Here is a 26,655-nt window from a genome sequence, read left to right on the forward strand (position 1 = left end):
GGGACACTATACCCAAACATTTTCTTTCATGATTAAGGTAGAGAATACAATTTTAAACAACATTCCGATTTACTTCTATTACCTAATTTGCTTCATTCTTTAGATATACTTTAATGAAGAAATAGCAATGCACATGGTGAGCCAATCACAGGAGGCATCTGTGTGCAGCTACCAATCAGCAGCTACTAAGCATATCTAGATATGTTTTTCAGCAAAGAATATCAAGAGAATGAAGCAAAATAGATAATAGAAGTAAATTAGAAAGTTGTTTATAGTTGTATGATCTTTCTAAATCATGAAAGAAAAATGTTTGTCCCTTTAAGCAAAGAAGTGTTGCTTTTTAAATGTTGCTTACAAACTGTTTAAGCATTATTCATTGATTCAGCTTAATTATGTTCTAAGTACATATGACAAACATTATGTCATTAAACCTACGTTTGGCTTTCAACTAATATATTATTTCTTCTAGAATAATTATCATATGAAAAAGTATTGTGTAAATAACCCTAAGCCTGAACACCCATACTTAGTGGAAATAAAATGATCATGTATGTCACTTTCTTGATATCTTTAATTAAAGGACTAACAATATTTTTTACTTTTTTCACAGAAATAAAACTGCATTTCCATTAGTATGTTTGCATTGCTAGACACATGTAAACCTGAGGTATTTAATTTAAAATGATTAAAACAGTATATCCTAAAGCAAGGCAACTAAAGGGAATTTAATTGAGGTGTGTTTCGCATTTATTTATATATATAATATAATGCAACAAAACTACAACTATTGGTTATGAAGGTTATTATTTACCCAGCAATTTAAACTTTGCATGCTATTTTGAGGGGGATGGGGTGAATCTATGACTGAAATGCATGGTCAAATGTGGGACTAATATTTACATATAGATCTCGTCATAAAATGGTAAACACTGTGGATGATCAGAGTAGAATAGTCCAAAGAAGGAAAATTGCTGACATATATAATGGTTGTATTACATCCAGCTGAAAAATGGTAAGTAAGCTGATTCCAAAACATTTAGCATTATATGGAATAATTATATGTCACCTTCTTACTTTCATTCTATTTCTTTTTTTACAGAACTATTACTGCAGTATAAGATAAATGCATTTACATATTTTTTATTCCACATTATTTTGGAGAGGTGATAAAGTATTATCTTCTGCTGGATATTTTCAGATGTGACTAAGCTTATCAGAATAATACATTTTATTTGATATGCTTAAATTGTATATGACATAACACAATTTTGTTATACAAATTAAAAATAATTGTTTTATACTGCAGTATATTTTCCTAGTGCACATATAAATTTACCACACTTGGGGCTCCATTTATTAAGCAGCGAATGCTGCTTCGGAACCCCATCGTTGATACAATACGATGACTGATGGCCCCTGTTAGCGGCCAGTGAGCAGGGGGCAGCACTGCAAAAGCATTTCACCAGAAATGCTTGTGCAATGTTAAATGCTGACAGCGTATGCTGTCGGCATTTAGCGAGGTAGAGTGGACATGATTCGCTACAGCAAATCATGTCCGCTTAACTGTTGTTATATCTACCCCATAGTGTCAGAGCAGTTTTTACACTAAATTAAGGGTTAAGTTTCAGTTATATTTCCTTATCTCCAAAGTACTTCACTGAAACACAGACACTGTGCTGTTTTGATTGGTGATCTTATTTTAACTACTTTCTCTATCATTTCCTTTGCATATCACAAGTAATACAAGACTGATAATTATAGCATATCTAATGAAAATGATATAACTACACTTGTATTATCTGGTATAGCATACATGTGTTAATAATTGATTTATCATCAGTCATTTTATTATTTATGAATACATGTTCTTATAATTTTTTTTATTAATTACTAGGGTCAATAAATTGCACTTTTATTTATAACTTACAAGTGTATTTATTTATTTTAGTATATTTCAAAGCCACATACAAAATGCTCTGGAAAGATTTTATTGAGGGTGCTATTATTTAAGTTAAAGGGACAGTCTACACCAGAATTGTTATTGTTTTAAAAGATAGATAATCCCTTGTTTACCCATTCCCTAGTTTTGAATAACCAGCACAGTTATATTTATATATTTTTTACCTCTGTGATTATCTAAGCCTCTGCAGACTGCCCCTTTATTTCAGTTCTTTTGACAGACTTGCAGTTTAGCCAATCAGTGATGGCTCCCAGGTAACTTCACGTGCACAAGCACAGTGTTATCTATATGAAAAACATGAACTAACACCCTCTAGTGGTGAAAAACCTGTTAAAATGCATTCTTAAGAGGCGGCCTTCAAGGTCTAAGAAATTAGCATATGAACCTCCTAGGTTAAGCTTTCAACTAAGAATACCAAGAGAACAAAAAAAATTGATGATAAAAGTAAATTGGAAAATTGTTTAAAATTACATGCCCTATCTGAATCATGAAAGTTTTTTTTTGGACTAGACTGTCCCTTTAATACATTTTCAGTGCCTTGAATTGCATTAAACTTTCCTGAAAAATTAAAAAAAACATGATATCATTTACAGAAATAACATACAGTAACACTTATATCATATTAAACCCACCTCCATTTAACGAAATATTTAAGTAGATAAATAAAATACCCACTGCACTGGAGGGCACTTATGTGGCAATTTTACTTGAGGTTTATTCACTTTGTAGCAGTTAAAGGAACAGTCTACACCAGAATTTTTATTGTTTTAAAAGATAGCTAATCCCTTTATTGCCCATTCCCCAGTTTTGCATAACCAACACAGTTATATTAATATACTTTTAACCTCTGTGATTATCTTGTATCTAAGCCTCTGCAAAATGCCCCTTTATTTCAGTTCTTTTGACAGAATTGCAGTTTAACCAATCAGTGCCTGCTCCCAGATTACTTCACGTGCATGAGCACAGTGTTATCTATATGAAATACGTGACCTAACACCCTCTAGTGGTGAAAAACTGCATTCTGAAAAGAGGTGGTCTTCAAGGTCTAAGAAATTATCATATGAACCTCCCAAGTTAAGCTTTCAACTAAGAATACCAAGAGAACAAAGCAAAATTGGTGATAAAAGTAAATTGGAAAATTGTTTAAAATTACATGCTCTATCTGAATCATAAAAGTTTATTTTGGCCTAGACTGTCCCTTTAAACACAGTCGGCAATTAGCATATTATTACACTAGAATGTCCAGGTTCTGCATATTCCCTTTTAACTTTAAATAGAAACTGGTGCAAAAACAAAACGTATGTTTATCTGATAAATTAATTATTTCATGATAGTGAGAGTATACAAGCTATCACATGCAGGATTAAAGTACAGTAAATTAGGAGGCAAAATACAAAAAATAACAGATCTTTTAATTCCTCACAGATTCCCATGATCCCTCAGCCATACGCATTGCCAAGAGTAAGGAGAATTTTAGGAAATAGGAAAAATGTATTTATCAGGTAAGCATAAATTTTGTTTTGTTTCATAAGATAGTGAGAGCCCATGAGCTATAACATGACCACCATGGAATACAACAGAAAAACAATTAAAGCTGGTATGGATGACAACATTGTAAAAGTTGGTAAAAGTATGCAAAGAGGATCTAGTAGCTGCCTTACAAATCTGGTCAATGGAAGCTTCATTCCTGAAAACCCAGGAGGTGGCAACTTATATGCAAAGGAAATGAATGAGCAGCAATTTGCTCTAGGGAGACTTTCCTGCTACCAGGTATGCTTTGTGAATCAAAGCTTTACACACAGCTGCTAAGGATATTGCCGTAGCTTACTTTCCCTTTCAGGGACCAGGGAAATGAATAAACAAACATGAAGAATTTCTAAATAATTTTTTGGGCTTAAGATAAAACTTCAAGGCCCTGATCAAATTCAAGTTGTGTAGTAATCTCTCTTTAGCATTCTTTTGAGATGGACAGTGAGATGGAATCACCATTTCCCAATTAATTTAATTGAAAGATTGAAGGAAAAAAAATCATGTAAGAGGAATCACAATATGGTGCAGAAAGTTCAGAATCTTTTCTGGCTCAAGGATATTGCGAAAAGAAAAGAAACCTACCAAGATACCAGGAGACTGAAAAACTAGGTTAAATTAACACTTAACGTCAAAATTAAGCTTTCATGATTCAGATAGAGCACGCAATTTAAACAACTTTCCAATTAACTACCATTATCTAAATGTGCATATTTTATATGCACTCTTTCTGAGGCACTAGCTCCTACTGATCATGTACAAGAATTAACAGAAAGAATATATATATATATATATATATATACACACATATATACATACACATTTTGTTATTGGCTGAAGACTGTCACATGATGCAGTGGGAAATTTGAAATTTGTCAGAAAAATAATCTAATGTCTTTTTTATTTGAGACAAAATTAGGCATTTAAACACTATGGACTGCAAATTTTTTTTAGAGATTTTAGGTCTTTATGAAAGAAGAGACATTCAGAGAGAAGGTTTTTACTGAGAGGAAGACACCAAGACTGGCTGGAGAACATTTGTAATATGATCTACTGTCGAGGCCATGCTGAAGCAATCAGTATTACAGAGGCTCTTCCTTGGTTTTTCATGGCTATTATCCTGGATGGTGACACAAAAGAAGGAAAGACATAAATCAGATTGACCAGGCAATCAGTAGAGCATCTATGAGAGTTATCTGTAGATCCAAAAATCTTGCACAATACTGGGGAAACTTGTAATTCAAGCGTGAGGCCATGAGGTCTATGTCTGGCCTGTCCTAACAACTCAAATTCTGGAATACCTCCTGATTCAGGAACCATTCAACTAGGGAGATATTGATAACTGAGAAAGTCCACTTCACAGTTGTCAACACCCAGAATGTGGATTAGAGAAATCATGCAAAGATGGTGTGCAGCCAAGTCAGAAAGTGGGCTACCTCTTTCATCACTTAAGTACTGCCTTGGTTATTGATGCAAACAACACCAGTGACCTGTCTTGTAAGGGCCAACCCAGGAGAGTCTGAAAGTTTCCTCAGAGTTATAAAATGTTGATTGGTAACCTTGCTTCATGAGGAGAGTTCCAAGAACATTTGTGCCATTGCCAGACCAAAGGAAAATGCCACAAGTTTACAAAGGCAAATCTGAGAAATTATGATACCTGTGAATAGAGATATGCAAATTACATTTTCATATTAATGGAAGTAATTTGAACAGCTGCATCACAAACAAAAATGTTTGTAGTCTGAACAACCTCAAGCAATCCTGAATTTCTTCAAGGTAAACATTTTGGGAAATAAAGTTAGAAATGTTGTCTTGCAGAAGGTGCAGAATTGCATACTACACTGACACTTTCTTTCCATTGGATCCTTGAAAGAGGTACTGTGCTTTAAAGCTAGAGTGAAGGTAGCAGTAGCCACTGTTAGTATAGTCTCCCATACCCTCCAATTTTTCAGAGAAAAAACAAACAAAAATGTTCTTGAATTTGGTGGAGAGAACAAAAGGAACACCTGGTTTTGTTCTATTCCTTAGGGATTAGGTCTGAAACAGAATCGGGTACAAGAAAGGAAGAATACTTTTTTGAAATTGCCTTAAAGAACTTATTTTTAACAGATTGTTTCTTTGTAGATGGAGGATCCTTAATCTACAAGGCTATTAAAACTGCCAGCAAGAGAGCCTGTAGATACTCCAACCTGAAATTAAAGGACACTTCTTCTGTCCTTTGCATGTGTTTCTGTTTAATGGGAGGTATGACAGCCATCAATTCTGAAACTGCAGAGTGGATATATTGATTCAAATTAGAGGATAGAACTGTCCTTGGGATTACCCTGGTGGGCAGAAAATTCCTAAATACTCTGCTGCAAATGTAACTCTGCATAACACTGCTTAGCATTAGACATAGACTTAGCACATAAGTGGCATAACTGAGTTAGGGGAAATACCAACACTTCCATTCTTGGGAAGGGGTTACATTGTCAGTAGATTGCTCATCAAAGGGGTCAGACTGATGTCGGGAAATGTGAGTTACACAAGTTTGCTCCATAATATATAGAATATAGTAAGAAAATGCAAGCATCTACAAGTACGTAGATAGCAGCATAGAAAAACATTATAACAGACTCAGAAAGGGTTAACCCCTTAAGGAGAACCCAATATAATTGGCACAATGTAAAACTGGCGTACCTAGAAGGTAATAAGAAAAATTGGTCTCTAAAAATGGAAATATGTTTTAAAAAGTTAAAGTGTAAGGGATACAGTAATTACCTTCTATCACTAAGGAATTTGAATTAAATAGTTATTTAAAGCTGAATTTTAAGCCCAGTAAATAAGTGGTTAAAATAATGACATTTGCACCAGTTCCGTTAAGCTTGAGAGTCTAACTGACCTTTCCCTCTGTTTGAAATTTCTCCTCACTATTTGAGAAGAAGGCTACTGCACTGCAGAGCAGTTAAATTCAATTATGAGCTAATAAATATAAAATACAAGTAAGATAATTATTTATTTTTTTAAATGCTAAAAATTGTATGTAGTGTTAAATGGTACATGTGTACATGATCATGCTAATAGCCTGTAGGCTATGAAGGCGCATGGCACTTAACTGTCAGCACCTTCATCTACCATGCTCACCTTAGCTAAAGTAGACAGGCCCATCCGAGGCAGTACAAGCACAGTGCCCAAGACTAGGGGATTGGCTGACATACCCACATTCCACCTGTGAGGCTGGTGGCATATCCACCTTGGGAGAATATTTTGACTGTCTGGCTGAACTCCTGTTTACCATCTCGCCTGTTTGCAGGTTCTCTGAGGAGGAAATGGGTCCAAAATCGGTTTTAGAACCCCTTTCAAATGAAGTGAAGATCAGTTGTTGAGGAATGAGAAAGTGGAAGGTATTAAAAGCTCTGTTATGTTGGGTGTTTTGTCTCCTCCTAGTGCACTGGAGTTTAATTGCCATATTAATAAATTAAAGGCAATTTGTTGTTATATGGCCCCAGAAAGGAGATGAATGGAAATGCAAACATGTTTAAAAATATAATAATATTCAATGATTTACCAAAAACACAAGACCTATTTTTTGGCACAAATAGAATTGTTTCTACTCTTGACCTTATTTCTAAAACTATTTGTTAAATGCATTTACCAAATATACATAATTATAGTCTCTCACATGTATCTGCTTAAAATTATCATGTTTTATAAATATATATAACTTAGATATGCTTTATTATTATCCATAGTTTAGAGCCACAACATGGTTCTGCATATATAGTTAACATCTCATACTAAACTATTAATATTTCTATTTACTCTGTTGTAGCCATATTGCACAATTATATTTATTTGGATTCAGTTTTTTTGTTTTACCTTTTATAAAATATATTATTATTTACATAGGGCTAGATTACAAGTGCTACGCTAAAGTTAGCTAACTTGCACATGTATTACAAGTTGAAAGTAAACTGGTGTATTCGAGCGAAAACAACATTTGTGCTCATTGAGTTAGCGTATGTACAGTATAAGCGTTGAGAAAAAGAAAGAAAAAATGTGCACCTAACACAACAATAATACATTAAAATAAAGTAAATAAAGTATTACACACATACAGTATATACAGTTTCTGATAAAAAAAAATCATATAAATATTAATACATTTTGATAAGGGTTAAAAGGTATATGGTATGTGTCAAAGTGTTTGAATGGAAAGGGCTATAATATTCTGGGGAAAAGCAAGTGGGGATACTTGCCTAGATGTACTAATTTCCTATGCAAATATTTACATTGATTTAATTTTGAGACATGGAGGATTTTAATTTCAGTTTTTTATCTCCCCCCATAATTTTAATATATATATATATATATATATATATATATACAGATTTCTAAATATATATTTAAAAATGAAAATAACTTTTTCTTTTATGTGAAGAACATTGGAGTATTCCTAACTACCTTCAGGTCTAAATAATACTTTAGGTATTATATATAGAATATAGTAAGAAAAGGCAAGCATCTACAAGTAGATAGCAGCATAGAAACACATTATAACAGACTCAGAAAGGGTTAATCCCTTAAGGAGAACCCAGTATAATTGGCACAATGTAAAACTAGCATACCTAGAAGGTAATAAGAAAAAATGGACACTGTCTCTAAAAATGGAAATATGTTTTAAAAAGTAAATGTGTAAGGGATACAGTAATTATAAGCCAATAAATATAAAATGCGAGTAAGATTATTATTATTTTTTTAAATGCTTAAAATTGTATGTAGTGTTAAATGGTACATGTGACTATGTTCCGAGGTTAGGTATTATGTGGTGTCGGGTTGGCATACAAGTGATAAGTGTTAATTTTTTTTTAAATAACATGCTCCATTGAAGTCTATGGGGAGAAGTTAGCGAGGTTTCAATATCCCTACTCCTGAAGTTAGCGTGCATTGGGTTTCACACACTAACCTTTTGCTTTAAACTTATAATATGCAAGCTAATTCCCCTGCATTAAAAGTTTACTATTGGTGGTGTTAGTGCATGAATGAAAAATATATTTAGTGAGCACTTGTAATCTGGCCCATAGTTTTTTATATAATGGGAAGAAAATGTTAACATAATAATTTTACATACAATAAACAAGGCAGCGCATGGAGACTGTATCCACAAAAAAACTGCAATTTATTGTACATTCAAAACTGAAATTCAGGTACATAGGTGGCTATAAGATAAGTTATATATATATATTTTTAAATACTATCACCGGATTAATAGTGTACGCTTATTATTTGATTTCAGAACTAAGCCAGTATGAGAGTAATCATCAAAAGTTTTGTCAATGTTTTCCCACTTACGAATATTATCTGTGTTTTCTCTCACAATGTCAGTTTTCAAAAGGTTATCGGCCAGCACAAATGCTCCTTCCTCCACGGTGTCAAGTAACATGGTGGCCGCACGCAGCTGATCATTTATAGTCAAGTCTCTCCATGCATTCAGGGCCTGCGGCTGAAGTAGGTTGTTAACTGTCTCAACCATTGCCTACAGAACAGGAGAACAAAATGACAAAGGTCTCTAAGTGAGCCTGCATTAGCTGTCAGACATCAACAAATACATGTTGCCCTGTATGTAGAGCACAGCAATCCACATGAGTACAGCATTGTCCTACCTCCCTGGTGACAACTCATTATTTTTGTTCTCTAAACCATTTTTGATACTTTGCCAAGATGACAAACGTCTTGATTTTTTTTGTGTGTATTATAAGTCAATACAACAGTTATTTAATACAAAGGGATATTGTTTTATTAATGAATACAAGAAAAATAAATCAAAGCACTCAAGAAAACCAACTTGTAAAACCCCCAAAACATTTAGGTTTTTAAAAAGAGTAAAATGAATTTAAAGAAGATATTTTTCACTTTTTATTACTTTGTGGCAGTACAAGAAATATTTATTTCCCATTTGTGTATGCAAGAAAGAAGATACATATTTGCATTTATCTGGATATCTTGATATGTTATCAATAAACACAAAATATATATGCTTATATGTAACATGTAGACACACAATTCACTCTCTCTCTATATGTGTGTGTCCATGTACGGGTTTGCATAGTGCTGTAATCTGGAGGAAAGTGAGGACCTGTAGTATTTCCCTGTAGCATGCAAATATGTGTATACCAAATAATACAAACACAACACACACACCCTACACAAAAACCAAACACACACCACATTGCAGTACACATACATATTACAAATGTAAATCACACACACATACATTTTTTTTTCTGTAGTGTAGTGGGTCCACCTACCTCCCCCCCTCTGGCGATCATTAGCCAGGGCCCCCCACACCCTCACCCCACATTTTTTTCTGTGCTGTAGCTTCTCATCCCTCCCTCTCCCTTACTTTCTTTATTCTGGCAGCCTATCCCACTCCCACCCATTCCTGCTGCTAGACCGCCCACCCCCCACAAACTTTCCCTCCACCACCAGCAGATGATTGTCACCATCTGTAACATTCTGCCATTTGCCTTCATATGGAACTGGAACACCGATAGTGTTCCGGTTCAATATGCAGGCAGATGCCTGGAGCTCAAGAACTCCAGTTCTCAGCTGTACGTCATGCGGTACAATATGCAAAGTACTGCATGACATATATACATCCATTTGGGTTAATAATAACACATCATATTAATCAAACATTAAAGCAGTAACAAGCATAAAAACATTAAACATGTATGCATCACATAAATATAGTAGATATTTACTTTTACATTTATGGGTAATACATTTTAAAAAATATACAGAGATTTAAAATGATAAATAATGGATGACTGTGCCAGGAGTCTGGATTGTTATAGGAAAATTGATCATTACTCCATTAGCATAATTATTTACCTCTAGTTGGTATTGGTAGAGGTGATAATATAAGGATATTGCAAACCAATCCAAGTACTGCAAACAAAATGATGCTGGCAAGCACTGTCTATTTCTTGATCAGATCTCTTGTTAATTTTATAAATGTGCCCCAAAATACAGTGGTGTGTATTTTATTAAAAAAATTATAGCATTTTTATTTTTTAATTAAATAACTGCACAATGCAGTTTTGGGGGGCTTAAGCTGATGGGCGTGGAGTGTGGCCTTTACAAGAAAAGCATGCACACATTCATATAGACACACACATATTAAATGCCAAGGTTTAAAAGCCCAAAGGGAAAACATTATTAGTCCATATAATTATAAATATAGGAATAAATAAAAAGTTTGTACTTGTCCAGAACTAGTGAACATTTATAAACCATAACTCCTCCTATCAGCCTCTAAATAACCATTCACTGACTTTAAAAAGTTAAAAAGAATGCATACAGGGCACACATGTCTACTACTGATACTCCATACTCCATCTCACACATGCCCCTCTTCAGCTGCTGTTTCTCCCGTCTTTGCAGCAGCTAAGTATAGTGAAGTAATTCTAAGGTATTGGATAAAGGTGACAAGGTCACTTTAAGAAAATATATGGTAGATTGACAGGATCATTATAGAAAAAGAATGTTTCACTGACACCATTTATACTACAACTGCTCTCAACTTCTACAACCCTGCATACAGCTTATAAAAAATACCAGAGCCAGGTATAAACCCTTTAAACATCTGGCTTCTCTACAAATTACCTCGCTCGTTCACACTAAGGCAAAGCAACATACCTCAAACATTGTTTGCACAAGGTCTCTGGGGGCAGGAAGTGCTAACCGAGTATATTTGTTACATAAATATGCCGCTGCTGGGCGGAAATAACACCTGCATTAGCTGAGGATGCCAAAAATATGGGGAGTACCACTGGTGGTGCAGAGCTTGAGGAAGATGAGACATTTACTGGTTGGACTAGGAAGCATTTGTTGTGTGTTCCATATCTCCATGGGGGCAATAGTTGTCAAGCCCTCCTATACACCACTTTAACCACTGTTATGACTGGTGGGCCCCCTAAAAGCAGAGGGTCCAGTCTCAGTGGCAACAACTGCAGACATCCCAAGTCTCCCTGATTGTAATAGCCCCTCCCTGATGCCAGCAAATGGAATGCAATCTCCCTGAAACTTCAAGTACCATGATCCAATGTAGCCCAAATCCGGAAAAGTGTTTCTTTAAGAAATGCCTTTAGTTTCTGGGACGTTATAGAAACCTTAAAGCATCAGTATCCAAAATGCCCCCCCCCCCCCACCCTGATTTTAATAAAATAAAAACACAAATACTACCTTATTTACTGCACGTAACTAAACTTCGTATTCTAAAATATTTGAGCATTCAACAAGCGTACGATCACTAGAAAATAGATTTATTGTATGTGGTTGTGCAATAAAGCTACTTTATTTATGTGACTGTAGTGGGAAGTTACTTTAATGATAAATTTCTGTCTTATTTAGGGTTTCAAGGTGTCCAATATATAACTGGGAGGGGGGGTAGCAGCGCAGTAGCGGGTGAAGCCACCTCCCTGAAATGAATTTTTGCAGGTTAGGATGTCTGCAACTGCGACCCCTCTAGTTACCCCACTATTCTCTGACAGTAATGCAGAGGCAGTTGTTTGACTACAAAATCAATATGGCAGCATAAATTTCAATTTAAACTGTTTTGCTTAACATTTTTTTCAGGAGAAAAACATATTTTTGATTTGTGCAAATTCTGCTTTTACATCTGCATGAAAGAAAATTTTGATTAAAGGGTAATCAGTCATTTTTTATTTTTGCATTAGAATGTGTTCACTGCATTGCAAAAGACCCGCATGCAAAATAAATACAAATATTTTAAACTGTCATTTTGTTAGAGAAATATGCAGTTTTTCAATTTGCAGATTAAACAAATTAGATTACCAAAGAACATCAACAAAGCTGGTTATATTTGGAGTGATCGCTACTTTGTTTTGTAGCCAACTAATTCCCATATGCAGTGCAATCCGCTAGTGATTTTGACAAAGCTGCAGCATGGTGACAGTCATATTTTATCAGTAGCAGTGATCAGCTCTCACATAAACCAGACAAGCACTATAGCAACTTGTAGTAGCAATATCTATAACTTTCTATTGGAGTTCCTAAAACATAAAAACAACAGTGTTTTATGACCATTCTTCTGAGCAGCATAACTGTAAAGCTCTAAGATGTACTGTTTTAGGTAGGCAAAAATTAAAACTCAAGGATAAAAACAACAATATCCTTGGAAGTAAGTTAACCCCTTATTGCAACCAATAGAAAACATATAGCCCTGCACTTAGCATTATAATTCTCAATGCAGTGTCAAAATCTTTTTTTTGGCACTCAATTGAGAGAGCTCTCCTAGTAATCCAGTTTTTAGAAACTAATTTACGTCTTTATAAAATGTATTAATTTTCTAGCATTTGCAGGTCAAATATCAGTTGTATATAATAAAATATTCTGTATCAATCGTTTAATTTTCCTTTTTAAAAGAGTTAATAACAAAAATGAATCCCTTCCCCCAGATTGGGTAAATAGTCTTATAAATTGAAAATCCAATTAAAAGGTTGATTTTCTGACTATCACAAATATTTGCTCTATTAATTCTTCAACAGTATTACTTGTGTCAATTTTGACCACCTCTTATAAGCTAGAGATTCTGCTTCTTGTAAATCTAACATTCTTTCTGATTATATATATATATATATATATATATATATATATATATATATACACACACATATATATATATATATATATATATATATATATATATATAAATAGTGAAGAAAAGATTCGATCCTCAGGTCAGAATAGGTAATTTAAAACGTCTTTATTATATTTCCATTAAAAAGTCCCTGGAGGGGTACTATACAGCAAGAGAACATAGAGCACTGTGTACTCAAGCTGACATGTTTCGGCTGGGTGCCGTAATCATAGCTTGATTGAGTGCATCAGTGCTAATCATTTAAAAGATATATATATATATATATATATATATATATATATATATATATATATATATATATATATATATATATATATATATTATGATATAATATCCTAGTTGAAAATCCTGCATATTAAACCTGTGTCAGTAAAAACCTGTGCTAAGTGACAAATAGCATCCTGTTTTGTCAAATATCTATATTGGAAAGTAAATATGTATATACATGTGTAAATATAAATATATATCAATCCTCCTCGGCACAAATTTTCTGAGAGATGTTCTGCCATTCAATTTTTTTCAGCTGCAGTTTGCTGGAGGGGTTGTGTTGCTCTTCCTTTTTCTATAAAATTTCACAAAGGTGTTCTATTAGATTCAAATTAGGCAACATACTTGGCCAGGTCATATTTTTATGATTTTGGCAGACCAGATCATTTGACCAGATAATTTGATTTGACCAGATAATTTGCTCCCAATATTCATCAGGCTTCTTTTCATGTCCTTTAGCAAGATTAATCTTGCAGTTTTATCCTGAAGAGTAAGTAAGGATTTTTATTCTTGGAGGTTGACCTTATTTAATGTCTGATCTGTCACAGAAACTCCAATTTCCATTGGTAACCCCTGTACCAAGACAGAAGCAATTCCCCACCTCTTTTTCAGAGCTAGATTGTGCAGACATATAGACAGACACAGCCCATAGGTCCAACATTGAGAAAATTCTGGTGTTTGCAGGCCATTTTATAACCATGTTCATGAAATAAGGCTAATTGGAAATCACAGGTGAGCACAATTTTGTTTCAATGATCACAGATTTGCTAACTTGCGTGTCAATGATCACAGGTGTATTCACTTTTGCTGCATTGAGGCCTGCATTTTTAATATAGTAAATGTAAATTGCTAGTTTTTAATTTTACTTAAGAGCAAAACCCTATTGTTCAACTTATAAGTAATTCAATTACTATAAGGTATGTTCAAGTCCGGTAAGCCTAATATCATACAGGGCAGGGCATTGTCATTAAGATATTGCACATTGTTTTATTCCCTTTAGGTGATTGTGTCACGATGATATCATGGAATATATATATGTTTCTTAAGAATTTTTGACCCACAAGATTTAATTGAGGATACCAAATTTGTTTTCCTTTTTTGGAGCTAATTCCATTTTGGATTACTTTGATCCACTTTTCTTGTGATTGGTATTTTATGTCTCTATAAAATGCATCTTTGCATATCTTTTCAAAGAAAAAGAAAGCCCACTGTCTCTTAAAACAAAATTTTCCAGATAATTTTTTTCTATATATTTCTTTTATAATGAATGCCATAAATATTTCCAGTTCCAAAAGCATTTACACTGTTTGCGGGAATCACAGATCTGTGCTCAAAGGCGTGTGCAGCCTATTGCACTCGGGTGTACACCCAAAAGCCTTTCTAATATACTGTGGAAATAAGTAAAATGTATTAAATGTTGCATATAACTTCTCTTACAAATTAAAAATACAGCAAAAATGCAAATGCCCTGCATTATTTGCACAGAATTATTGTGGAATATTTGGTTGCATAACTTACATCTGTTTTTAGCTATTCCTCCAAGAAGCCCTTTAAATCCTAACTAGGGTTGCTCAGTGTCCAATATTCAACCAGGCAGTCTAGTATATTAGCAGGCTGTTTAGTAAAATCTTCAGAAAAGATATAATTTATATCTTACCCGATAAACTCCTTTCTTTCATGGTGATACGACTAAACATTCCATTACTCATGGGAATTACCTTTCCTGCCACTAGGAGGAAGCAAAGATTCCCAAACTTTAGAGCTCTATATAAACCCTCCCACCTCTATAGTAATCAATCTGACCTATAGCCAAGATGACAGAGGTGAGAATGAAATAAAGCAAAATAATAAGAGGAATGGGAAAAAAAGGATGTGCAAAAAAATAATTAAACAAATAATACAAATAATCAGGGTGGGGTCTTGTGAACTCAACACCATGAAAGAAAGGAATTTATCAGGTAAGATATAAATTATGTTTTCTTTCATATAGGTGATAAGAGTACACAATCCATTACTCCTGGGATCTAATACCCAGGCTGTAGCAGAGACCACGAGTAATGAAAAAAAAAGGTAGAGATTAAGGGGTAGATTTATTATGCAGCGATTGCTGCATTCTACACCAATAGTTTCAGGTCCGCCTAAAACCTAAGTTAAGAAGCAGCGGTCATAAGACTGCTGCTTCTTAAAGGGTCATGAAACCCCAAAATTTTCTTTCATGATTTAGAAAGAGCATGTACATGTACTTTCTAATTTATTTATATTACCTAAATTGCTTCAATTTCTTAATATCCTTTGATGAAAAGCATATATAGATAGGCTCAGTAGCTGCTGATTGATGGCTGTGCATAGATGTCCCGTGTGAGTGGCTCACCCATGTGCATTGCTATTTATTCAACAAAGGATATATAAAAAATTAAGCAAATTAGATAATATACATCAACTGGAACGTTGCTATTGTATTCTCTATCTGAATCAAGAAAGAAAAATGTTGGGTTTAGTGTCCCTCTAACTTCTTTGTGACGGACTGAAATCATCCCGATCTGATCGGGATGATTGACACCACCTGAGCAGGGGGTGGGCATTGTACAAGCATTTCACTATAAATGCTTGTGCAATGATAAATGAAGACAGAGTATGTTGTCAGCATTTAGCATAGTGGAGTGGACATGATTATTATTATTATTTATTTATAAAGCGCCAACAGATTCCGCAGCGCTGTCCAAGGGTACAAAAATAAAAGTACAGTACAATACAATATAAAAGACACCAGACAAAGTTTAACAAACAAATACAGGGAGAATTGAGGGCCCTGTTCCCGTGGGAACTTACAATCTAGATGGGTAGGAGGGTGAGAAACAGGAGGTGGGGACTGCAAAGGTGAGAATGATGTTAGTGTGGAGTTAGATGGGGGCAGCAATTAGGCAAGTGAAATTAATTTGTTACTGAGTTGGGTAATAAGCTTCCCTGAACAGAAAGGTCTTTAGGGAGCATTTAAAGGAGGAAAGGTTAGGGGAGAGTCTGACAGCTCTAGGAAGTGCATTCCAGATGGTTGGTGCAGCACGAGAGAAGTCCTGTAGCCTAGCATGGGAGGAGGTGATGGTAGAAGATGCAAGGAGCAGGTCATTGTTGGATCTTAGGGGGCAGGCTGGAGTGTATTTGTTGATGAGTGAGGACAGGTAGGGGGGCTGCGTTGGTAAGGGCTTTGTAGGTCAGGATGAGAATTTTGAATTTAATTCTACTGTGGATGGGTAGCCAGTGAAGGGACTCGCAAAGAGGTGCAGCAGACAGAGCGTTGGGAGAGGTGGATTAGCCTAGCAGAGGGATTTAGGATGGATTGAAGAGGGGAGAGGCGGGAGAGAGGGAGCCCAGTTAGTAGGTAATTACAGTAGTCAAGTCGGGAGATTACCAGGGAGTGGATTAGCTGTTTAGTAGTTTCAGCATTAAGAAACGGACACATTTTGCAGATATTGCGTAGGTGGTTGTGACAGGAGGAAGAGAGCAATTGAATGTGGGGTATGAAGGACAGATTGGAGTCAAGTGTAACTCCTAGGCAGCGGACTTGGGGTGATGGGGAGATAGTGGTGCCACCAACAGTGATTGAAAAGTTAGGAACTGGGGTAGAATTAGAGGGGGGATTAGAAGGAGCTCAGTCTTGGACATACTGATTTTTAGGTGGTGAGAGGCCATCCAAGAAGAAATGCCAGATAAGCAGACACTGATGTGAAAAAAGGACAGAAGGAGAGAGTGAAGGGGTGGATAGGTAGATCTGAGTATCATCAGCATAGAGGTATAGCTACTGATAAGTTTACCCAGTGAGGAAGTATAAATAGAGAAGAGTAGAGGACCCAGAACAGAGCCTTGAGGTACTCCAACAGACAGAGGCAATGGAGAGGAGGAGTCGCCAGCAAATGAGACAGAAAATGACCTATTAGAGAGATAGGAGTCGATCCAGGAAAGGGCAGTGTCAGAGAGCCCAAGGGAGCTGAGAGTCCGTAGGAGAAGGGGATGGTCAACGGTGTCAAAGGCAGCAGACAGATCAAGTAAGATAAGTATTGAGTAGTGGCCGTTTTTTTTAGCAGAAAGAAGATCATTGGTAACCTTGGTGAGGGCAGTCTCAGTTGAGTGTTGGGAATGGAAGCCAGATTGCAAGGGGTCGAGCAGTGAGTTGGAGGACAAGAAGTGGATTAAGCGATCGAAGACTTGTTTTTCCAGGACTTTTGAAGCTAGCGGAAGCAGTGATGTGGGGCGGTAGTTTGCAGGAGAATTGGGGTTAAGGGAGGGTTTTCTGAGGATGGGGGTGACCTTTGCATGTTTGAAGGAAGATGGGAATGAACCGGTAGTAAGGGATAGGTTGAATATGTGAGGGAGAAGGACAGAGAAGGTATAAGATGTGAAGGGATAGGGTCAAGTGGGCAGGTAGTGAGGTGTGAGAAGGATAATAGGGAACTCACTTCGTTCTTAGTGGTAGGGTGGAAGGTGCTGAGAGTGGTGGAGGGGGTTGTCGGGGGTGGAGGTGGAAGGTTGCAGTCTTGTGTTGGGATATTACCTCAGATGGTAATTGTTTTGTTGAAAAAGTAGTCTGCCAGGTCTTGAGCACTAAAGGCAGATGAAGGGGGTGGAGTAGGTGGATAAAGGAGAGAGTTGAAAATGGAGAAGATACGTTTAGGGTTTGAGGCATGAGTAGATATAAGAGAAGAGAAGTAGGTTTGCTTGGCTAAGTGAAGGGCAGAGGAGTAAGAATAAAGAGTGAATTTATAGTGGAGGAAATCTGATTCAGCGGGATTTCCTCCAGGCACGTTCAGCAGCACGGGAGCATTTTTGCAGGTAGCGTGTCTACCTAGAGTGCCAGGGTTGGAGCTGATGACGTGGGGTTTTGCATATTTGGGGAGGAGCGAAAGTGTCCAGTGCAGAGGAGAGAGTATTGTTATAGTGGGTTGTAGCAAGTTCAGGGCAGGATATTGTGGAAGTGTGGGGGAGGTGTTTTTGAATAAGGTTGGAGAGTTGTAGAGGATCCACAATGTGCAGATTTCTAGAGGCGAGGGGGAGAAGTAGGTTTAGCCTGTATGTTAAGCTTAAAGGTGAGCAGATGGTGGTCTGAGATGGGAAATGGGCGACAGGTGGCGTCGGAGAGAGAGCAGAGGTAGGAGAATACTAGATTAATAGAGTGTCCGTCGTGGTGAGTAGGGAATAGGGTGGATTGTGAAAGACCAAAGGAGTTTGTGAGTGAGAGAAGCTTAGAGGCAGCAGGGGCAGATGGGTTATCAATGGGGATGTTGAAGTCCCCCAGGATTAAAGCAGGTGTATTTGTAGAGAGAAAGTGAGAAAGCCAGGTAGCAAAGTTATCAAGGAATTGGGAGGTTGGTCCAGGGGGGCGATAGATAACTGATACGCTGTAGCAAATCATGTCCGCTCACCATTTAATAAATTTACCCCTAAACATCCTTTTAAAGCATAAAATACAACATAATTAAATTAAAACATAATTTTATAAAAGCAAATTAAAAACAGAAAACTTAGTCCTAGTTGGAAACAACTGCCTGAAACACTTTCCTACCAAAAGCAGCTTCAGATGAAGAAAACACATACAAATGGTAGAATTTAGTAAAACTATGCAAATATAACCAAGTAGCTGCCTTGCAAATTTGCCCCACTGATGCCTCATTCTTGAATGCCCAGGAAGTGGCTACAGAGCAAGTAGATTGAGCAATGATACGCTTACGTGGAGTCTGACCTGTTTCCTCATAAACCATATGAATTGCTTAATCCAAGAATTCAGAGCAACAGAAGATGCTTTCTGCCCATTGCGTTTATCTGAAAAATAGACAAACTAAGGAGTTTGTCTGAAATCTTTAGTAACCTCAAGATAATATTTCAAAGCCCTAACAACATCAATGTTATGAAGAAGTCTCTCCAAAGAATTCTTAGGATTAGGACAAAGGGAAGAAACAACAATATCCCTACTGAAATTGTCAGAAGAAAAAATCAAGAGAATTCCTCAAAACAGTTTTATCCTTATGAAAGACAAGAGGATCAGAATAAAGTGCAGACAACTCTGACACTCTTCTAGAAGATGAAATAGCCAAAAGAAACAAAGCTTTCCAGGAAATAAGCTTTATATCCACCTTATGCATAGGCTCAGAAGGAGTAGACTGCAAAACCTTCAGAACCAAATTAAGATTCCAGGGAGGAGAAATAAGTTTGATTACAGGCTTTATTCTAGATAACACCTGAACAAAACTATGCACATCAGGAAAATTAGCTATTTTCAGGGGAAAAGAACAGAGAGGGCATAAATATATGTAGTGACAGATTCTGGCTTGTTTGAGCACTCTCCAGCGTAATGATCAATTAATAAAAGTCTAGAGGAATATATATTTATTTTTAAAAGAAAAGGCTTACCTGTCCTCACATCTCCATCCCCACTCGTTTGTAGTCCAATGACTCTCACTCACTATTTCATAAAAAATGCCAGTGTGGTCAATATTTTTATACAGCAGGGGAACACTCCTAAAGAAGTTTTAAGCCCAAGCCATAGACAAAGGGAAAAAATCAAGCAGTCACAGCCCGAGGATGAACGCAGTCCCCCTCCTCCACAAAGGGGATTCAGGGGCCCCATTTCTCCCACAATCCGTACTAAAGAAAAGTGTCCTGGACCCACCCAAGTTTTTAACTCCTTTTTGTCTTGTTAGCATGTAAAAATCACAAGCAGATCATCCCCACTCAGCACTCTTTCCCTGCAAACCCTCCACACGTGCCCCAACAACAAGCAGGGGAGGATTAATAGGGTATTGTGCCTTTTCATGCAAACCCCACCTAAGCCACTAAAGTCTGGAAGGGGAGGATGTGTTAACACTTATTAGAATTTAGTTAATATGCTTGCATAGATACTACAGTTACCGGCAAGCCACATATTTACATTAGGATTAGGGTGTCTCCAGGCACATCTGGCACACACTGTGAGCACGCCTATGTCTGTAATGTATATTTATAAATGTGAAATTATTTTACCCATGCTGGCAGTATAAAGCACTTGCAGCTAGTGTCTAAGGGCTCGATTTATTAAAGCCCTACGGCTGCAAGTTCTCATAAGAACTTGCTCGCCGTAATTTAACAAGCAGCAGTCACCAGACCGCCGCTTCCCTAACCTCTTCGAAATTCAATCTCTGCAGTCGAGTCCGACCGAGGAGATTGACAGCTCCTGCCCGCACATGATTGGCTGTGCGCGGGATTGCACGCGAGCGTAAAATTGCGCTCGTGTGCAATGGTGAATACCTGCGGGTAATTTTGCCCCACCACAGGCGAGCTGAGGCATACAGGGGCGCATATACGCGCCCCTGTATGCCTCAGCTTTGATAAATCTAGCCCTAAATGTCCACTCTATCTGAGCCTTAATTCATGTAGTTCAATGCCAAGAGTGTCTCACATTATACCTGTTGCTTAACCTGGTGTTTCTGTAGAAGAATTAAAGTATTCCCCCCTCTCACTTATTTCTGTCAAAGCACCTAAACTTTAGTTTATATTCTACTCTTGCTCTTCAGATGAGTTAATCGCATCAACAAGGTAAATCAAAATGTTATAATTCACAAGGAAAAGGTGTTTTAAGAGATAGTGCTTTTGTTTTAGAGCCTGTATATAGCTTGTGTAAAGATCCCAAGCTTTGTTGTAGAGTGCACACATTTATTAAGAAAGCCAGGTTTGTTTAAAAATATTATACATTTCTTTTAAAAGTATATAAACATATATTGGATTTTTAACTTTGGGCTCTTAACTTATTTTTAATTACCCTCATTTTACTGTCACTGATCTAGATCCCCAGACTTTGTACCCCATGCACTACCTAGCCACCACTATTAACCATAACCAGATTAATCTGACTGCAAAAGCCCTAATAACCAGTCTACTAAAACGCTAAACTACAAATACTCGCTTAACTCTAACCCCCTACATGATCTTCCATAGGTAAATCCCCTACAAAACCTTCCATCAGTAAATCACCCCAATATCTACCCCCCTTTTGTGATTGCACAAATATCACTTAAAGGCTCCTAACTCTCCAAATGCGAAAATTTAAAAAAAAAAAAAAAAAAAACAATTGCAAACCTTAAAATGTATATTTTTCTTTAGTCTATGCATGGATAAGATCAATTGTGGTGATTTGGATTGGTTAATAAGGTGAAAGGGCACAATAGCAAAACTGAACCTATCCATTTGTTTGTTTAATATGTTTTGTGGCAGATATGACATAGGTATATATCAAGAGGTTTAGGAATTAATAGTTGGTTCTGTATAAAGTTTATTAGTGGGTTGATTGGGGTTGGAGTCATGTTTAGTGCCAAATGGAATTAATTTTACTGCAGGGTTAATGATTAATTGCCTATTAAATATAGGTGCCAATGTTATAGTGTCCTGAGTCAGAAGTTACCTGATGGCTGGTATCAGGTTTATAAAGTCACTAGTATCTCATAGTAGTGTCACTAAAGAGAAGCAGTTTTTTTCAGATCGCTAAAATAGAGATGTTATAAGAAATCTGCATTGACTAGAATTTTTTAATAGTAGCTCCATTTTAGTGATTGTATAGAATTTAGACGTAAAACTTGTGTAGGCTGACTTCAGGATAAACTTTACTACTAAAAATCACAAACATAATGAAATTCCTTTTCTTCTTCAATGGAAGTGATGCAATCAAGTTAAATATGTTATTTTCATGTTATGTTAAATAAGGAACTATTGTATAAATCTATAGATTATATCAAAGTTATTTTTTGAATGACTTTAAACAGCATCAATCCACAAATAGTAGAAAAGTAACTTTTATCATTTTTGCTTAGAATATAAGTAAAAAGATAAACGTTTATGAATATAGAAAAGGTTGTTATGAATTAGGAAATGTCTGAGTTTTATTATACATATCATGCAGGATATTTCAAGGTCAAAACACAGTTCAGTGTCTACAAGAATGAGTATTGATTAGAGGAGGGTATTGAAAAATTAGATGTAATCTGTCTCACCTTCTGTATATTGAGTTGTGTATTGCAGCTTTAGGAATATCAGATTTTAAGACCGAAGTAATTTATTCCTATTCTTTTCATGAACTGAATGAAACATCAGGTCTGAAAATATGTGCCATGACTTGGGCAATTATTCGCTTAGCGAAATCTAATAAAAGTGTCTGAGAAATATTGTAAAAGTGCAAATTAAATTCACATATACTGTACATAAGCTGTTCCAGCTCCTTAGCAATTTTAAGTAAAACTGGGGAACACAGTAGATTGTGCTGCACATTTTCTAAGAGGTATAAACTAACTTCAACTTTATTTTTTATTTTTAAGGAAGGAAGACAATATGTCCTAAATTAAAAGTGCATAAAATCTTTATTTTTGCTGCATCGAAATAGAAGCTTTTAAAATGTATTTTAGTTTCTTTGGTGAACTTATTTTTCTGATCTGACTAAGGCCTCAATCACAATCTGTTCATAACCATTCTTAGAGTGCCCAGCTCTGGAAACACCACCAAAAACCACCTTCACTCCTGAAAAACCATGGTATTACCATACCTTTTCTTAGTGTGGCCCTTAGAATGCCCAGCTAAACATGTTGGGCTCTAATATAACTACCCTCTAAAGAGCAACCAAGTTAAATTTGCTCTAAGTTGGCAGAAGTAGGCTGACTGGACTCAGGAGTCACTGATGAAACTGAAGCACATGGAGCAGCAAAAGATCTCACAGTGTTTGAAGCTTGAATCTGTAATCCCTCAACTCTTTGCAACAAATTCCGTTTCAAGGCTTGCAGATTTTGCCTGTAGTAAATCAAAGCAGTGCTGCTGGATCCATTGATTTGGTTATTATATAAATATAATAGGAAATTACTTACAGCTAGATTACGAGTTTTGAGCGCTATAGGAAAATTAACGACCGCAACAAAAGCAGCGGTATTTCACCTCCCTATAGCGCTGCTATTACAGGTTTTGAAAAAGCAGGCTTGTGCGAGCGATATGGTGGTGTTGAGCACCATATCTCACCCAAATACAAGCGCTGCTTTGACGTGCTTGTGCACAATTTCCTCATAGACATCAATAGGGAGAGCCAGCAAAAAAAAAAAGCCTAATCGCAATCGCGGAAACAAAAGCTCCATAACGCAGCCCTATTGATATCTATGGGGAAAGAAAAAGTTATGTTTAAACCTAACACCCTAACATAAAAACCACATCTAAACACCCCTAATCTGCCGCCCCCAACATCGCCGCCACCTAAATAATGTTATTAACCCTTAATATGCTGCCCTTAACATCGCCGTAACCTAAATAAAACTATTAACCCCTAATCTGCCACACCCGATATCGCCGCCACCTACATACAGTTATTAACCCCTAATCTGCTGCCCCTAACATCACCGCCACATAAATACACTTATTAACCCCTAATCTGCCGCCCTTAACATCGCCGCCACCTACATTACAGCCCCCAATGTCGCTGCCACTATACTAAAGTTATTAACCTCTAAGACTCTGGCCTCCAACATCACTAACACTAAATAAATATATTAACCCCTAAACCTAACCCTATCACCCCCTAGCTTAAATATAATTAAGATAAATCTAAATAAAAATTACAATTATTACCTAAATAATTCCTATTTAAAACTAAATACATACTTACCTGTAATATAAAACCTAAGCTTGCTACAAAATAACTAATAGTTACATTGTAGCTATCTTAGGTTTTTTAATTTTCATTTTACAGGTAAGTTTGTATTTATTTCAACTAGATAGACTAGTTAGTAAATAGTTATTAACTATTTACTAGCTACCTAATTAAAATAAATACAAACTTACCTGTAAAATAAAAACTAACATTACAATAAATTAAAATAAATTAAAAGATGAAAATACAATTATCTAAATTAAAAAAAAATAAACACTAAATTACACAAAATAAAAAAGAAATTATCAAAAATAAAAACAAATTACTCCTAATCTAATAGCCCTATCAAAATACCCCCCCCCCAAAAAAAATAGAAAAAAAACCTAGCCTACACTAAACTGCCAATAGCCCTTAAAAGGGCCTTTTGCGGGGCATTGCCCCAAAGAAATCAGCTCTTTTACATTGCAATAAAAATACAAACAACCCCGCAACCAAACCCCCAAATAAAAGCCTATCAAAATAAACCTAAGCTAACCATTGCCCTAAAAAGGACATTTGTATGGGCATTGCCCTTTAAAGGGCATGTAGCTCTTTTACATTGCCCAAACCCTAAGCTAAAAAAAAAACTTACCCAATAAGCTCTTAAAAAAAACCTAACAGTAACCCCCGACGATCCCCTTACAGTTTTCGAAGACCAGACATCCATCCTAATCCAGGCTGCAGAAGTTCTCATCGAAGCCAGCAGAAGTCTTCATCCAAGCGGCAGAAGTCTTCATCCAGACGGCATCTTCTATCTTCATCTATGTGGCGCGGAGCGGGTCCATCTTCAAGACATCAGGCGTGGAGCATTCTCTTCTTCCGATCGTCGCTGGAAAATGAAGTTTCCCTTTAAGTGACGTCATCTAAGATGGCGTCCCTTACATTCTGATTGGCTGATAGAATTCTATCAGCCAATAGGAATTAAAGGGGAAAAAACCCTATTGGCCGATCTAATCAGCCAATAGGATTGAGCTTTAATCCTATTAGCTGATCCAATCAGCTAATAGGATTGAGCGCGCATTCTATTGGCTGATTGAAATAGCCAGTAGAATGCGAGCTCAATCCTATTGGCTGATTGGATCAGCTAATATGATTTAAGTTCAATCCTATTGGCTGATTGGATCAGCCAATAGGATTTTTTCACCTTTAATTCCTATTGGCTGATATAATTCTATCAGCTACTCGGAATGTAAGGGACACCATCTTAAGACCGCTGCTCCTTAACTCGTCCGTCACCTCTGAGGCGGCGGAAAGCAATCCGCCCGATCGCATATGATTGGGTTGAGTGACACCCCCTGCTGGTGGCCGATTGTCCGCGAATGTGCAGGGGGCAGCACTGCACAAGCATTTCTAGTGAAATGCTTGTGTAATGATAAATGCCGACAGTGTATGATAATTCGGCCCCATGCACTAGATTTCCTAGTTTAATTTCCATTGTTTATGCATAGCTGTCTGTTTCTACATATTATAACATAATCCCAGAGGACAACTAGTAATATCATAGCATACATATGCATTTAACATAATATCCCCCCTCCTCATCAGTAATTTTGTTTCACCTACTCTACTGCTTTTTTTTTTTTTTTTCATTTACTGCTTCTGGGACATATAATGATATTGAACATGTACATATGACCCAAAGTATGTGGACACCACTACTAATTATTGAGCTCAGGTGTGTCAGGCATACCCATTACAGATGCATACAATCCAGCACATAGCCATGAAATTCCCATGCACAAACATTGGCAGTACTATGGGTTGTACTGAATAGCTCAGTGACTTTAAACATAGCATCATAGGATGTCACCTTTGCCACAGATCAGTTCATGAAATTGTGAAGTGCTATTATTGTGAAGTGCAATATCTAGGAGGAACAGCAGTGCATTAACAAACAGGTATGTGATGACCAGGGTTAACCAACCCTGCGCCAGTCACTTGTTTGGCACAGAAAGGGTTAACAGACCCTTTCTACTGTCACTAATCTGTCACAGTCTGGAGTGGCACTCCAGGTAAGCCTGAGACTTGGTTCAGTGGGTGCAAGGGTTAACAACACTCTATAGTCTGCCACTCAAACTAAATAAGCTGCCACCACTCACGATTAATTAAAGGGGAAATCCTAAGGAAAAACTCAGACTTACACATTAACTCTCGGAATACAATTTAGCAAAAAATAACCTAAAATCACAGAACTAATACTACCAGTCTCTTTCAGTAACGTGGTTCAAATATTAGACAAAGGCCAAAGATTAATAATTGAATGATTTATTATGGTTTGGTATCTGCCCCAGGGAGATAGGTCAGAAAGATTCACTCGCGCTGCAGAAGCCTCCCAAGTAGAATGAACACTTGAATTGTTAAACACAAAATAAATTCTTATACATGCTTCCAAGAGATCAAGTTGCTTTACCTAACCTTCTTTGTTAGAGGGGCTAGGGAAATATCCACCCCTCTCTTTTATGACCCCATGTTAGTTCTTTGAAAAAGACCATGTGTTTCATCAATCAGTTTGGGCAATAAAGTTTTGAGCCCTTGCCTGAAATAATAGAACTCCTTATC

General features: G+C 36.5%; 1 protein-coding gene across 1 annotated transcript in view; it reads right to left on the bottom strand.

Moving 5' to 3' along the window:
- ADGRL3 (adhesion G protein-coupled receptor L3) overlaps nt 1-26,655 on the bottom strand; it is a 1,741,359-nt gene that overhangs the window by 263,855 nt on the left and 1,450,849 nt on the right. Inside the window, exon 13 of the mRNA XM_053703187.1 lies at nt 8,819-9,002. Coding sequence (XP_053559162.1) covers nt 8,819-9,002 — 184 coding nt within the window. The remainder of the gene's footprint in view (nt 1-8,818; nt 9,003-26,655) is intronic.

The sequence above is a fragment of the Bombina bombina genome, chromosome 2 (assembly GCF_027579735.1).
Source record: "Bombina bombina isolate aBomBom1 chromosome 2, aBomBom1.pri, whole genome shotgun sequence".
Lineage (NCBI taxonomy): Eukaryota > Metazoa > Chordata > Amphibia > Anura > Bombinatoridae > Bombina > Bombina bombina.